The sequence below is a fragment of the Schistocerca gregaria genome, chromosome 4, assembly GCF_023897955.1.
Source record: "Schistocerca gregaria isolate iqSchGreg1 chromosome 4, iqSchGreg1.2, whole genome shotgun sequence".
NCBI classification, from domain to species: domain Eukaryota; kingdom Metazoa; phylum Arthropoda; class Insecta; order Orthoptera; family Acrididae; genus Schistocerca; species Schistocerca gregaria.
In genome coordinates, this window is record NC_064923.1 from 697,752,010 (window position 1) to 697,769,236 (window position 17,227).

General features: G+C 39.8%; 1 protein-coding gene across 1 annotated transcript in view; it reads right to left on the minus strand.

Moving 5' to 3' along the window:
- Positions 1 to 17,227, minus strand: part of LOC126267483 (ribosomal protein S6 kinase delta-1) — a 221,007-nt gene that overhangs the window by 44,982 nt on the left and 158,798 nt on the right. Inside the window, exons 12-13 of the mRNA XM_049972768.1 lie at positions 2,502 to 2,712; positions 2,326 to 2,421 (exon numbers count right to left, since the gene is read on the minus strand). Coding sequence (XP_049828725.1) covers positions 2,326 to 2,421; positions 2,502 to 2,712 — 307 coding nt within the window. The remainder of the gene's footprint in view (positions 1 to 2,325; positions 2,422 to 2,501; positions 2,713 to 17,227) is intronic.

Consider the following 17,227-nt stretch of genomic DNA (forward strand, 5'->3'; position numbering starts at 1 on the left):
GGAAGTGTGTGTTTGTGTGTGTGTGGAGGGGGGGGGGGGGGGGGATGGGTAAAAAGTAAAAATTGTAGAGGGAGACCAAGAGGTAAACACAGTAAGCAGGTTCAGAAGGATGTAGGATGCAGTAATTATTTGGAGATGATGAAGCTCACACAGGATAGAGTAGCATGGAGAGCTGCATCAAGCCAGTCTTAGGACTGAAACCACAACAACAACAACAACAGTGTAAACACAGAAATCAAACATGTATTATTGTGGATGTTTGAAAAGATAGACTATACTATAAAACTACTTCAAAGGATGGAGGATCCCGCATTTATATCAGGAAAAGAACACAGTTTAAATCGGGACATGACCTTCGCATTACAAGTGAAGACAAACACTTCAAAATATCAGCTAATGAATTAGCAGGCTTGACATCAACAAGAAACTGATGATTACGTATGCGTACTGATTTCTCACTGGTAATATGAATATTTTTTTAATAAATTAACTGATGTTCTATATAAAATCTCAACTACAGAAGAGACATAAACCTAAACAGCTCTCACAAATAAAACTAGTAGCACCCTCCTTAATAAACAGTCTTCAGTGTTTTGACATGTCCATGTTGGTGCAGCAAGGGAAACTATGATGACTGCACCAGAAATTCACCATGTCGCCACAAATATGGACAGGGAAAAGTGTGATGCAGCTGTAATAGATCTTGGTCTCTCAGAACATGTCTCCCAAATAATAACAGTAAATTCAAGTATGGAAAAAATCCTGACACTGCAAGCCTGTAAAAGACACATATCAGAAATCAAAATACAAGATTTCTCAAGAGAACTAGCTTAGAATGGAGTGTATAATGGTGATATTCTGTAAGTTATCAACATTATGTACATTGAACCCTTCTAAAAGTCCCCAGAGCAGCAGTGTCTTAATGTAGAACAGTGGGTACAAGGAAGTTCTTCCAAATCCTTGTATAACTCAGTTCTATGAAAAAGAGTCACAATACACCAGCGTTTTTACAGTTTCAGTCATAAGCATAAACAGATTTATAGAAGGGTTCTGATTGCTACAGAAAAGTCATTTGAAAACAAAATGTACAATGCAGAGAATAATAGCAAGCAGTATGGGATGTCACTGAAGAAAGAGTAAACAAAAGCTCAACAACATTCCAATGATGCAACGGGATAAAGTAATGTGGAGGAGCCATCCATTTGGAAGGAGTAGGGAGGAATTATTTTAATTTTTTTCTTTCAGTTTCAGATTATATGCTTTCAATTGCTTACCGGGAAGACAACTTACAGCCTGTCCACAATTTCAGCACAGTGTGGATTTTGACTGAGGGAGTTCTTACTAGAACATTGGTTGGAATCTTTGACCAACAGGAGTGAAGGGACTAATCACGTGGGGTCTTAATATGGATGGCTGACAGCCATCACAGAGACACTCTAATTTCTCAGGTGCTGACTTCTGATCAGCTAACACGTTCCCCTCCCACTCTCTTATGTTCCACTTGGGAATCTGAGTGTAGTGGCCACCTTCAAACAGATGGTGGCTTTCTTGTGTGCACCAACTTACCCCTTAATGGTGAATGAATACCCTACGATGTTTTTACCAGACTAGTTGCCACACTTGCAAAAGTAACTGCCCCATATAGCCACCTGCCTGCCCATCCTCGTCTTCCTGAACAGTAATAAATAATCTCCTCCACCTATCTAATTATGTAAATGAGCATTTCTCAAGTATAGCAGACAAATTACAATAAAAATTCCCCAAAACAAAATAACACCTGTAAATACTTAAGCACTAAGCACTGTACAGTGTTATTACAATCAATCACTGAGCTCAAAGTCAGTCATTCTGTACAAAAATTTCAAATTTAAAAAGTCATTAGGGTTACAGGACATACAATGTGTGTTATGAAACAATGCATACAGAGTATATAAGCATAATTAATAAACATAATAAGTGACTAATCTGCATCAATGAAAATGCAAGAGTTATACCTCAGCTAAAGAAGAGTAATGCAGAAGCCCATTTGCCTTCACCACCATACCTTTCTTGTTCTCATTGCCAGTAAAAATTAATGTCATTGGTAACAAGTTGTCACGGCTACCAGTAAATTTTCACTTTTAATGATCACACTGTGAGGTAATGAATATGTACTACTTGATGTGGAATGTGATTGTACCTCATCATGTAACCAGGTTAGTTGTAGAAATTGCTGGGAATCCACTTTGCTTTGCTGAGTAATAAGTACTTTGATCCACTGCCAAATGAGTACATACCAATGGCACTTTCACTGACAAGACAGTGTGGACAAGACAGTGTGCTTACCTCTGTTAGAATTTCTACTGCTTCCTTTGAAACATAATCTGGAACATTTAAGACTGTGTGACTCTGAATTCCTGCTGGATGACAAGAAGCTAGTGCCTGTAACAAAAACATATACTCTCAGTACACTGTAAATCTTTTTTGTTTGTTTACAAACCGAATTATGGCTAAAGTTCTACCTTTCCTGTCAGTAAGTCGAAGAGGATAGCACCGAAGCTCCACCAATCAGCAGCTGGTGTCACTGGAAATATGGATTTTATTTCAGGTGCACAGTACAAGGAGTTCACAGCTTCTTCATTAATAACAGAATCAACTGTTCCCAACTGGCACATATATGATACCAATAGAGAGCCTCTTTCTCCCAACAGAATGTTATCTGGATGCAAATCCCTGAAAAATTGAAAAAAATATTGTGCTGATTTACAGAGAAAGGAGCTTTTTTCAGTTTAAATCGAATAGCTACTATTAAAATAAAAAAAATGTTGAAACACAGGTAATTTAATTTAGTGAAAGTTGTATTTCTTTACATCTAGAATCAGATGCCTGGAGAAATAGCTTACACGTCAATATATTAACATACATCAGTAAAGCTCACAATTTTATAGCTGCAGACTAGAGTTGAAAACTTGACAAAACAAAAGAGAGAAATTCTGCAAAGAAAACTCAACAGTGCAAAACATCACAAAGTAAGAGGAATCCTGAAGCTAAGCACAGAATCATTTCTCCCAGCAGACAAAAGCCACTCCATTATTTATAACCATTGATTCTAATCACACATTCCAAATCAGTACCACAAAAGACTCATTACTGATTAATTGTCTAACTTACTGAAGGCCAGAAAACTTCTATTACATTCAAACATCAAAGCAATCTGAATGTTGACAACAAAATTTAATGAGGTACATTACACATATTATTAAACAATGAAATTTGCTAATTACACCTAACAGTCAAAAAAGCACAAGATCATTCAAATGACGAATGGGCTGCCATTCCCCAAAAAACCTTCCAGCACCTTATTGAACATAAGCCTACAAGAGTGGAAGCTGTCATCAAGGCTAAAGGTGGGCCAACACAATATTGAATTCCAACATTACCGATGGAGAGCGCCACAAACTTCTAAGTCATTTTCAGTCAGGTGTCCAGATACTATTGATCACACAGTGCACCAGCCGTGAATTGGATGTCGTTAAATTTATAGCACATGCTAATGGTTACCAGCTGAACACTGTTGATGTTTTCCTGCAAATGGAATCTAACATTGCTTCTAATGCTTGGTACCAGTTTACCCTATCATCTAATACAGACGATAAGTCTTAAAAAAAATAAATAAATGAATAAAAATAACTTTGCAGGATCCCATATGTGGCTGTTATACGCAATAGGAGCAGCAAATGGCTTAGAAAAGAGGGTATTATAGCTGGCTTCTATAGACTCAATAAGATCAGGCACCTATGAAAGCATCATGAAACCAGAGAAGACAATTGCTATGTGCAATTGGGGATCTACTGCATTCAGGGTAGTGAGTGTCCTTCCGCCTACATAGGCCAAACTGGCCGCTCCTTTAGCATACAGCTCACTAACCAGCTGAAGGATGACAATCGTTCCATTTCAGATATAAACACAATTATAGCAGTTTACATATTTAATGTAAGTGCCCAGTTTTAAATGTTTCAGAAGAAACAGAAATTATCCGCAGCATTGACCATGATCCATCAAGCTTCTTGAATGAACAAATTTTGCGGAAGCACGCAGCTCTTTTGAATAACTTTACTTTATTGAATCAGCATCCAACTTCACTCGCCTTTTCTCTCTGGCTTCTGGTTACTGTAAGTTACATATTTATACTTCTAAACTGTGTCAATGTTTTTACCATTGCTCTTGTGGCCCTTAATTAGGCTTAGTTATTACACAGTGTATGACTGTTTCCTATAGTGAGGACTTCAAGGTCCACCATGTTTCTATTTTACATAAATCAAATGTCCTCTTTTAGTAGAAGATTGCCTATTTTTCATTTTTTATCCTATGGCTACTGCGCCTATTTTTCATTTTTTATCCTATGGCTACTGCGCGTTATTGTGCATCATTGTCTGTGTCCTCCCTAAATTAAAATTTGCCTGCGATTCATGATGTAAAATTTGTCTCATGTTTTATCTTACATAATAAGCCTTTTTGAGTTGCCACCTTTTAGTAAGCGGTTTTTGAATTGTTCCAACTTTTAATGTGTCCCTTTAGTGATATTGCTGCTGACTATTCATTGCCACAAGAGTTTTGACAGTGTGGACTTTATGTTTAGCTACCTTCCTTTTTGTTTTTTAATCAGAGTGGAGCATGGGTATGTTCTTTCAACTCTTGATGGTGGCACATTATTCTACATCACCTTATGCATCCTCACTGAATAAAAGTGTGCATGTCACTCAAGGAATGGGGAGAAAAACATTTTTATTGTGTTTTAAGGTTTATATGTAAGCTTTAAGTCACCAGATTTTAGTTGAAGAGTTTTACTACAGTTCTGTATTACCTCTATTCAATACATTCCTGTATTCAATTTGTTCCTTTACCAATCACAACATACTTTTAAAGCTTTTTATGGAATTTTCTTGCAATGATTTTTTCCCTTTTTGCATGTGAATCATTACTTCAAATTGTGAATGGCCAGGCTAGTTGGTTCCATGTTGCTCTTCTGATCAAAGGATGTCAGTATTTTTGCTAACCTAGTTTAACAGTTTGCTTGCTCCTCCATGTGAACTACTCCATGCTCTGTGCTCACTCGTGGTACACTGCATCCTACACTCATCCACTGTGGTGCACTTGGGGTCAAAGTGTAAGTGTCCACTTGTTCATTGCACATTTCTTTACCCAGACAGTTGTCCGTCACATTGTCTGATGTCACTTTGGCACTTACTTAGGTTTTACCACACCTAGCCCCAACTGCTGGTTTCCAAAATGTTGTATGGCACTTCTTTTTTGTTCTCTCATATTTACTACTGCTTGCAGAAATTATTATTAGCTTTGGTCTGTTATTCATTTTCAGTATCACGATGATAGGCATGAAATGAGCCTGAAACCGGTCATGGTTTAAGTACTGGATAAGAAAAAGAATCAAAACTGAAATAGTATTTCAGAATAAACCTGAAACATTGCACATTATAACTTACCAATACAAGGTCCTCAAAGATAGAATTTCATTCTCTTACTGCATTCCAAAAGGTTAGAAATTGAAGGCAAAGTTGATGATATGTACAAAAACCCCAAGAATGGCTATTTCTAGAGTACTTATACACAACAGTGTCTTCTGAAAACTCTTTTAAACCATTTTCATTAAAAAGACGGTGCTCTAAACTATCTAGAAGATTCTATTTCCTTTTGCAAAGCAAACACAAAGTGATAAAGTGAAGGGGCATTGAAAATATGCCTGTATTCCACTTTTACTCAAATTAAATATGACATATTCTACACTTATTTACTCTCTGGGGATCATAATATTGAAAGTCCTGATGACTAGGAAGTGACACCGAGTCAGAAGAACTCAAAAACTTCAAAAAAGAGGTGTCTTTGTCACAACTTATCATGACATATTTCAGCCTGTTCTTCTCCAACAGAATCAAACTGATTAGAAACTTCAAAATTTAACTGTGCATTACCAGGGCACTGGACATCATGCCAGTAAGCCAAAATGGCTGCAACACACATATAAACTGCCTTCAAGTTTTATACCATTGTCACGTTGTGTGAATTTTGATGAAGTTAGTAGCAGTGTGCCCAAAATATTTTTTTGGAAAGGATCCATGCCATACACAATTTTGAGCTTGTCTTTTTATTGTTCAATGCTATTAGTATGCTAGCTTAATTCATGTTCAAAGTGTAGTATATTTTGTGTTCACACAGTGTGCAGTTTATGTGGGACACTAGTGTACTTATGAAAATTGTATAAATGTATTGCTACTCTCTTTAGCAATTTAACCACTACTGGTTACCTTCAAGGTGAGAAAATCAGCATCCCCATTGCCTTAGGTGCCATGCAGATAGATGTGCAACAGCATCCCAGGCACGATGATATGTTTCTTTCAAGTGTCAGAGGTCTCTTTTAGGATCCTAAGCTTATGTTTACTTCAGACTACTTTATCTTTTACAGGTTTCTCTATATTGTTATAGATCATCATGAGGAAAACTATACTACCCAACAGAAAATTTCAGTGGTGGTGTTGCAATAACTGCAATTATGTGATGTTTTAGAACACATGGCCAATAAAATTAATTTTCTAGGCAATGTGAGTGCATAAGGCTTATTAAAGCATCCTTCTGCTCAGTGGAAGTCTCTCAGATATTTCCAAGCCAACTCTTTTTCTTAAATGCGTGCAGCATATTGTCCTCATTGGAGGTCCAACCTATTTTGCTTCTGTACAGGCATTTAAATTTGTTTTCACCAACAAAGAAGAAATTGAGCAAAATAAAGCATTACAAGCAGAGAGGTTTGAGCACAAGCATACTCAAGCAGGAACTAGAGAAAATCATCATTTTTTTGCAAACTGATGAAACAATAATTCAGGTCATCAGAGTTTTAAATGCTGCATCATCATTTATGGCTAAAATTAGTGACAATAATGAAGGAGATACAGTAACACAACAGTTATACACGTCAACATCGCAGTTATTCAAGCACTATGAACGATGATGTCAAGTCAGCAATATAGTTTTCCTCCTGAAATCTATAAAAATATGAACTAGTTTGCAGTAAATTTACACTAAGGATCCTAAAAGAAACTTCTTACAGCATTGGCCTCTAGCAAAGCAATGTATCATCAGGGTTGGACATGTGAGTACAAAAACCTTATCAGGGAACCTGTTTTACAGAAACCCATCCTTGTCTGCTATTGCACAGCTATTTGGCACAGCTTCTATGGTGTTGGGGATGCATGCTTTCTCATGTTGAAAGAAATCAGCACTGTTGAAACCACAAAGGATCATAGCAACACATTCATACAATTTTCGTCAGTACACTGATGTTCCACAAAAGCTGCAAACCGCACAAACAAAAAACATACTGTACTCAAAACTAAAATTAAACTAGCACATTAAAATCATTGCACAATAAATAGATATACATAAAATTCTCTCTAAGATGAATCCTTTCCAAAAAATATTATGCAGACTATTATTAACTTCTGTTGCGGCCACATGTAGTAAGCATTGCTTCACGCAGTGGAGAATGGTAAAACAGAGGCAGGTGGCAATCATGGCATTGCGAAGTAAGTGGGCACAGATAGCAGTCTATCAACAAGCTGATGAAAGGACTCACACATACCGAGCGCCAAGTGCAGCCTGGAGAGTGCTGAGTAAGGAGAAGTGAGGTCAGCATGCTAAATTACACTGCAATATACTGCGGGAGTAATAACAAGAAGCTGCCACCAAGGGTAAAAAACGTCCTCTTGCCGGATATAAATAGTTGAGCACAGGTAGCAACAGACAGAAGCCATTAGGAAGCAGTTCGGGTCTGAGGACGGACGTGGTCCATGTCCGAATGTTCAATCTTCATAGGTGACGATTCCAGAAGTCTGTTCCAGCTCACAGGAGTCATCCGTTCGCCACCAGATGTCGACTTCAGCTCTGGGGGTTGGCCCAAGTTCGGTTGGCACCATGGCTGACTAACTACAGCGAGAACTTTCAGCAGGACCGCACGCAGCACGGTCTTGGTCATAGGCGCCACCGGGGATTGACGCCCGGACCTCACGCAACCCGGCCATGGCGCATGGTCTGTCCATGATGGGACCTCGCGGACATTGCGACTGATGGCTTCCCAGCTGCCGGTGCAGCAGGTGTCGGCAGCTGACCTCACGGTTCCGTGGGCGAGCGGCGACGAGTTCATCTCAACCACAGGGCATCCTGACTTCAGCAGAGCACTGGCGGCCTGAGGCTCCGAGTGCAATCGGCAGTGCGCGTTGCGCGCACTGTCAGAGAATCTACACAGCGGCAGCCAGGCGGAGGGATCCACAGGGCTGGGCAGCGACGACAAGGGAGAAATTATAAAGAAAGTTGAATAAATAATTGTAAAACTCCATGCAGGCAGTGTGTCTGCTGCTAACAACTGGCACCGTAGCCATAACACGTGGTGTCAGGCGCACCCACGCCATGACTTTGACTAGCACCGTGCGGAGCAACCGAGAAACACTGAATAGGGTGAGGCCTTCTCTGTATGTTTTCTGTGTAGCTAGACATGTCGAGAGTAACGTTAAGGGATGTGAGAGTGTCATTTGAAAGGCCTAGCAGCCCTGTAGACTTATCGCAGTTTCATGGGAGTGATAGTCACGTTAACTTACTACCATCTAAAGGTGCAGTGTGTGGATTAATAGGTTGCATCGCTCCTTGCAATAAATTTGTACCAAGCACTTGTGATGTGTGTGGCTTCTATGGTCATGTAACGAGGCAATGTGGTAAGTCTAGATGGCTTGCCATTAGACGTGCTAAGAATTAACTTGCTTCCGGGTAATACAATTTTATTTTTGTGAGGTGAGGTATACCACACAGAAAATGCCAGACACACGTGCAACTGAGAAAAGTGACGCCATAGTCGCATTGACAGAGCAAGTTAAGGAACTGATTGAAGAAAATAAGTTGCAGAAGCAGCACATGCAGAGAATAGAGCAACAACTGGAAGATGGGATAATCCAGCACAGTAATAATCCTTGGTCTATTAGCGTGGTCCTAGTTCCGAAGAAGACACCGGACGGATCAAAAAAGTTTCGCTTTTGTTGCGAATACAGACATTTGAATGAACAGACAGTGGCGGACATGTATCAGATTCCGAATATCACAGAAACGTTAGACAACCTAGGGCAGTGTAAATTTTTCTCCACTATTGATTTGCGAAGCGGTTATCACCAGATGCAAGTATGTCCGGAGAACAGGCCAAAAACAGCATTTATGACACATTGTGGTCACTTTGACTATAAAAGAATGCCGTTTGGACTAAATAAACGCTCCAGCAACATTTCAGAGGTTGTTGAGTGGAATCCTTTGCGGGTTGAAACCGAAAAAATGCATGGTGTATCTGGATGACATTATAGTTCTTTCAAGAGATATAGAGCAGCATGTGGAATGGTTAGAGGAGGTGTTTGAAAGATTAGAGGCAGCATGGCTAACATTAAGTTTGGACAAATGCCATTTTGCACAAGCCCAAGTAAATTATCTCCGGCATGTTATCAGTCAGGACAGGGTACGGACAGATCTTCGTCTCACTTCTGCAGTACGAGATTTTCCAGTTCTGCAAATGGTTAAACAACTGCAGTCGTATATTTGTCTTGTGAGCTATTATTGAAAATTTGTACAGGGGTTCACAGAAATAGCGAGGCCACTTACTTAGTTGCTAAAAAAAAGGTGTTACCTTCCAATGGACGTCAGAGTGCAAGAAAGCATTTCAAGAGTTGAAACAGATACTGACATCAGATCCAGGTTTGAAGTTTCCAGACTCTTGGAAGGAGTTTATACTACAATGTGACGCATCTAATCACGCTCTTGGGGTTGTGCTTGGGCAAGAAATTGATGGCAAAGAACATCCGATTGCGTTCGTATCTCGTCAACTTAACAAGGCGGAAGAAAATTACTCCACAACGGAGAAGGAATTGCTAGCAGTAATATATGGGATTTCGTACTTTCGATGTTGCCTGTACGGTAGAAGGTTTAAGGTTGTGATGGATCATTCAGCTCTGAAATGGTTATTAGGTCTAAAAGACCGAGCAAGTAGGCTAGTGAGATGGGTGCTGAAACTCAGTGAGTTCGATTATAAGGTAATACACAAGCCGGGTGTGAAACATGCCAATGCTGACACACTGAGTAGGAAAGTGGCAGTATTACAAGTAACAGGGGTGATTGAAGATCACAAGCCGTGGATAGTGATTGCCAATTGTTCAGAAAGCAACCGCAGTTCCTAGTAGAGGATGGGTTACTTTGCAGGTCGACGAAATGCACGTCATCGTACCAGCAGCATTAAGATCTGAAGTTTTGCAACAGGCGCATGACCATTTTCTTTCAGGACATGGTGGGAGAAGAGCTACACATAGGCAGATTGCGGAGGAGTTTTGGTGGAGGACATGACGTCAAGACATGACCGAGTACGTCAGGAATTGTCTGCCATGGGCACAGCGTGCGGACTTGAGCCATCAAAAGATTCAGCTTCAAAGATTACCGAGGCAGACAGACCTTTCCAACAAATCGGAATTGATATATTAGATACATTTAATAGGAGTGCAGCAGGGAATAAGTATGCGTTAACAGTATTTGACCACTTTGCTAGGTATTTAATCATGGTCGCAATACCAGATCAGAAAGCAAGTATGATGGAACAAGCTTTAGTTAATAATTGGTTACTCAGGTATGGGATCAAGGTACTAATTTCATGTCTGATCTGATTAAGCAACTGTGTGTAAGTTATTGAAGGTAAAGAAACTACGGACTAGTCCATTCCATCCGCAAGCAAACGGATGAACGGAGAGTGTGTATCGCACGATCACTAAGATGTTGAGTCACTATGTAAATAGTCAACACACCAACTGGGATGTGTACTTGCAATTGGTAACCAGTGCATGCAATAGTAAGGTAGATACATAGACAGGATTGTCGCTATACGAAGTGGTGTATGGGCGGAAGATGCCATCACCTTTTGACATGCTTCATCCAAGGCTGGGAGTGGAGGGCGAGCATGTAAGGCAATTTGCGTAAACCATTAAGGAAGTATGGCAGAGAGTTAGACGAGCAATCACGAAAGCGTTGGAACGACAAGAACGGATGGGAGGTACAACGAGGAAGTTGCCACAATACAGAGTAAGCCAATGGGTGCTACTAGCTAATCCGTATGTTCCAAAAGGGAGAACCAAGAAGTTCACAAACAAGTTCCAGGGACCCTACCAGGTAGTGGAAATGACATCAACTGTCAATGTAAAATTACAATTGCCTACCAAGATAACGGTGGTTCGAGTTAGTAGAGTTAAGCTGTTCCAGGGGGTAGTAGATCCGTGTATATGTACTTCTGCTTCTGGCAGAAAGCGAAAAGAAGCGCCAGAAGCAGACAGTAAACCGGGTATTAAGTATAAGTTGCATTTGATGGATGTGTAGTTAGCAGTAATTATCACGTGTGTATTATTTTTGTGCACGAATGAGGTTGGATGAATTGCAAGAGGCAGTACATCGCGCATTGTATGGGCAGGTGAATGTGACGTAGATGTCACCAGAAAAATTCAGATGGAGTCTGAAGCAGGCAGAGGGAGAGTTTCCAGAGGGGGTAGAGCACCTAGTGCCGATAATTGAAGTGAGTATGTCACTTTTTTATCATATGCCTAGGATTAAGGTAACAACGGACTAGTTAAGATGTATATAGAGATTAGATTTCCAGTAACTAGTGTGGGAAGACAGTATCTCTGTTACACAGTGCATCCTTATCTGATCAGATGGGAGCGCATGGGGAAGGGTGTACAGTTCAGAACACATGCTGCTATGTCGAGTTTAGAGTTGAGTAGATGTCTAACGGAGTCAGTTTCCACTAGTCCATCACAGATTGTTTTCACGGGCAAGGGGTCGTGTGATATCCAGTTATTTAGGGCAGAAGCAGAAGCTTCAGAGTTTCGGAGAATAATAATGGAGCCTACACCACATTTTCAGCGAGTTGGGAGGCACTGGTTGTATTCAGTATTCGCTACGGAGAGGATATCATCCAGGTGTTATGACAATGGGAACTGGACAGCAACCATGGAGATGGAATTATGGGACAGTGGTTTGCTAATCAACAGGGCAAATTGTGAAATAGTAGGGGATCGTTTCAGCTTAACAGCGAGAGTCACGGGAGCCACCAAGGTTACAGATACTCATGTGACGTTGTACTGGCCAGATGTGTCAGTCAGCATCACTCCAGGAGAAAATTTCACGTATATTAACAACATCTTGGATGCTACACTATTGCAAACAATAGATAAACTAGTAGATTTGGAAAAAGGTCAAATTTCAATGCAGCAATTATTAAGGCATGTGGAGGAGTATGATATCAGGCAGAAACGAAGCATAGTGACCATTGGTATTTCAACCAGTACTATTACTGTGTTGATTGCACTTATCAGTGTGGTATATGTCTTATTAAAACAGAGGATTCAGCATGTTAATGCAAGACCACTCCATGAGATTCCTGTAGAATGGATTACCTGTAGGGCATGAGTCAGGGCAACCTGGATGGGAAGAAGTAGAATATAGGATTGAACTAGAGTTAACGTATAGGGTAAATTCGAGGACGGATTTAATTTTTAGGAAGAGGCAGTGTTGCGGCCACATGTAGTAAGCATTGCTTCACGCAGTGGAGAATGGTAAAACAGAGGCAGGCAGCGATCATGGCACTGCGAAGTAAGCGAGGCACAGATAGCCGTGCTGACAGTAGCAGTCTATCAACAAGCTGACGCAAGGACCCACACATACCGAGCACCAAGTGAAGCCTGGAGAGTGCTGAGTAAGCAGAAGTGAGGTCAGCATGCTAAATTACACTGCAATATACTGTGGGAGTAATAACAAGAAGCCGCCACCAAGGGTAAAAAATGTCCTCCTGCCGGATATAAATAGTGGAGCACAGGTATCAACAGACAGAAGCTATTAGGAAGCAGTTCGGATCTGAGGACAGACGTGGTCCATGTCCGAACGTTCAATCTTCGTAGGTGATGATTCCGGAAGTCTGTTCCAGCTCACAGGAGTCATCCGTTCGGGGGTCGGCCCAAGTTCGGTTGGTACAATGGCTGACTAGCTACAGCAAGAACTTCCAGCAGGACTGCTCGCAGCGCAGTCTTGGTCACAGGCGCCACCGGGGACTGACGCCCGGACTTCACGGCAACCCGGCTACGGCGCGTGGTCCGTCCATGATGGGACCTCATGGACATCGCGACTGCGGCTTCCCGGCTGCCGGTGCAGCAGGCGTCGGCAGCTGACCTCACGGTACGGTGGGTGAGTGGCGGCAAGTTCATCTCAACCACAGAGCATTCTGACTTCAGCAGAGCAGTGGTGGCCTGAGGCTCCGAGTGCAATCGGCAGTGCGTGTTGCGCTCATTGTCAGAGAATCTACACAACAGCAGCCAGGTGTAGGGATCCGCAGGGCTGGGCAGCAATGACGAGGGAGAAATTGCATAGGAAGTTCAATAAATAATTGTAAAACTCCACGCCGTCTCAGTCTTTGGCGCAGCCACTGTGTCTGCTGCTAACAAGTGGTGAGAAGCCATAACACTTCGCATAAATTTTTATAATGTGACAATGGCATAATACTTTAAGGCAGTTTATACATTGTGTGTTGCAACTGTTATGTAATTATTTAACTACCAAGATGTTTAGTGCCTTGGCACTGCACAGTTACATTTTGAGGCTTATAACCAGTTTGATTCTGCAGTTACAATAGCAGAAAAATGGGCTGTAATATGTCATGATGAACTGTGACAAGACACCCCTTTTCTGAAGTTTTTGATTTCTTCTGATTCAGTAATCACAATTTTCATTATTACCTTTCCCAGACAGTACTAAACCACTGTAGAACATAATAAAAAAAGTCAGTTTCAATTTGCGCAACAGTAGAATACAGACATATTTTCAATGTAACTCCACCTTGTCGTCGTTTTTTAGAGACTTATATGTTTGCTTTGAGAGACCAAGGTAGTTTAATAGGTAGTTTAAAATATCGTCTTTTTAATGAAAATGGTTTAAAAGAGTTGTCAGAATACTCTTTTCTGTAAAAGTTAGCTAAGAATACTCATTTTTGATATTTTTACAAAAATCATCAATTTTTCCTTAGTTTGCGAACTACTGGGAAGCATAATGAAATTTTATATTCTAAGCCCTTGTATTGGTAAATTATTATGTGCAAAGTTTCAGGTTTATCCTGAATTACTTTGCTTTTTATTATCCATATGAAAATTGCTCAAGAAATGTTTTTTTAAATTATTATTATTATTATTATTATTATTATTATTATTATTTCACTTAGGAGAGCACAAATAGCTGTACAATATGGCTTAATTAAGTTTCTTTCAAGAAAATATTAACGTAGATATTATGTCTCAAAGTTGCAGAAAACTCAGGGGTGCACAACTGATAGCTGCACTCTGGATTCAAATAAATGTAACATCTTTGCATGTATTATATTGGTGGAAGTAAAACTTTACTATTGTTCATTGCAAACGTGTGAATATCCACACATAATTTCAGCCAAATCCATGATAGTGATGTGGGAAATTTTTCTCAAATTAGATGTCATGACATGGAGTGGCCCTTAGTTATCAATTGTTCACAAAACTTAGCATTCCTAGAATACAGCTGCAAAATACAGCTGCAATAAAAATTTATTATTCACACCCCATGAAACAGGTATTTTGTATTGGAGACAGTGCCATCTATTACATTATTTGAATTATATTATGAAAAGGAAAGTTGCTACTCACCGTATAGCGCAGATGCTGAGTCGCAGATAGGCACAACGAAAAGACTGTCACAAATAAAGGACTTTGTCAAAAATAGATGATACACACACACACACACACACACACACACACACACACACACACACGAGCGCGCGCGCATGCGCGCGCGCGCTACAGGTGCCTGAGACTGCAGTCTTGTGCTTGTATGAGTCAGTCCTTTGATTGTTGTCTGGTTATTATATCAATCATGGCAATATCTAAAGCAACAATCACATCTTTGTTCACAAGATTACTCATGTGGTTCATGCAAGAACCAGTCATCTGTGGCCCTGCTCAATAACTGCTGCTGTGGCATGTAGAACAACTCAACGGTCTTACTGCGCTTTTTTTTTTAAAAAAAAAAAAAAAAAGAAAAAGAAAAGTAACAGTGCTACAGTGCAGTGCATAAACTTCTTTCACACCCTATGATAACAAGAATGCACACTTATATGAGGAAGAAAAGAAATATCTGTGTGTGTGTGTGTGTGTGTGTGTGTGTGTGTGTGTGTGTGTGTGCGCGCGAGGATGCTAAAGGAATTATTTTTCATAATTTTCTACTAAATGAGTGTAAGATTTTGACTGGAGACATGAATAACAGTTTCAGTAACAATCATGTTGTGGTGGTTAGTGTACTTCAAAACTGCATGTAAAAACAGGTGTTCACTGTGATCTGAACTATTGGCGTAACGTGTGAATTAATTGTAGAATAATACAAAAAACATTGTCTATGTGTACAAATTATGCTGTAATTATATGTTGTTGACATTGCCTACACATGTTGACCTGTAGTTTGTAGACACAACATGGCCATTCAAAAGCATGCCTCATTAACGTAATGTGGCAAAGGCTGTCAAAAACTGCTCTGTGGTGGCAATTTTAGTTCAGAATACTTGGTCAAGGTGACAATGGTAAAATACTAACTCAATTTCATATTCCCATAAGACAATCCATGTTTAGGTTTCCTGTTGTTTCCATTAATCACTTAATGCAAAAGCCTAATTGTTTCTTTTGAAAAAGTAAATGATTGATTTCCTCTCCCATCTTTTGACAGGCTGGATGTGTGTTGATTCTCTAATGACCTTCTTGTCAGTGTGACACTGAATATCTGTTGTGCTTCTTCTTCAGAAGAGAGCCATTATTCTTCTTAAATATAAACTCTTTCATGTTTAATGCAGTGACTGTACATGTACACTAAGTTGGTATATCAGGATGTGTGGTAATTCAAGAATTACAGTTTGTATATTGTAAACTATGCCATTAAACAGCTCCAGTTGTACCAACTCATACAAGTAAGAACTACAAAATACATTAGTCTTTGAAGGATTTATGGAAATTGTTTGGGAATAATTTACTTAGTTAACATGCCACACACACACACACACACACACACACACACACACACACACAGAGGTATTTATCATGCAGAAAACAATAATTCAAATAATCAAACAATGGAAAATCTAGGATGGAATGTAACAACATTATAAATAGGAAAGTTGCTACTCACTATATAGTAGAGATGCTGTCACAAGTAGGCAAAACAAAAAGATTGTCACAAATAAAGCTTTCTGCCCATAAGGCCTTTGTCAAAACAGACAATGCACACACACACACACACACACACACACACACACACACACACAGAAATTTCTTTTCTTCTTCGTATAAGTGTGCATTCTTGTTATCATAGGGTGCGAAAGAAGTTTATGCACTGCACTGTAGCAGTGTTACTTTTTAAAAAAAGCACAGTAAGACCGTTGAGTTGTTCTACATGACACAGCAGCAGTTATTGAGCATGGCCACAGATGACTGGTTCTTGCATGATGACACGAGTAATCTTGTGAACAAAGATGTGCTTGTTGCTTTAGATATTGCCATGATTGATATAATAACCAGACAATAATCACAGGACTGACTCATACAAGTGCTAGTTTGCAACATAATCAATTGCAACTGTTTTTGTACAATTCAAACCTGTGTTTGTTGTCTAGTTAAATAAAAGAAAAATAGCATGAGAGCAATTCTTTTATTATTGGGCTACACACAAGGAAGAACCTTTGAAAATACAAATGTACAGGAAAAACAAAACAGATGAGGTCATAAGTGTCCAAATAATAAATTAACAAAGACTGATTTCTGAGTAAATCATTCCATGGTTCTTGAAGTTGGGGACACATATGATCATAAGCAGCAGTAGGACTAATGACAGCGGACCTGGAGCTCTAGTTAATAACTGAAGAGAGATGGAATGAAAATTAGAATGATGCACTCTTGTAAGAGGTTCCTTGGTTCAAAGTGTCTAAGACAAGTGGCGTCCACAATCAAAAATTAAATCTCCTCCATCATGTTGCTATATGGTGAGTAGAATGTTTTCTACAGCCTGTCATACATCTGCTAAAATCTTATGCATTAAAATGTATAGATTTCAAAAACTGATA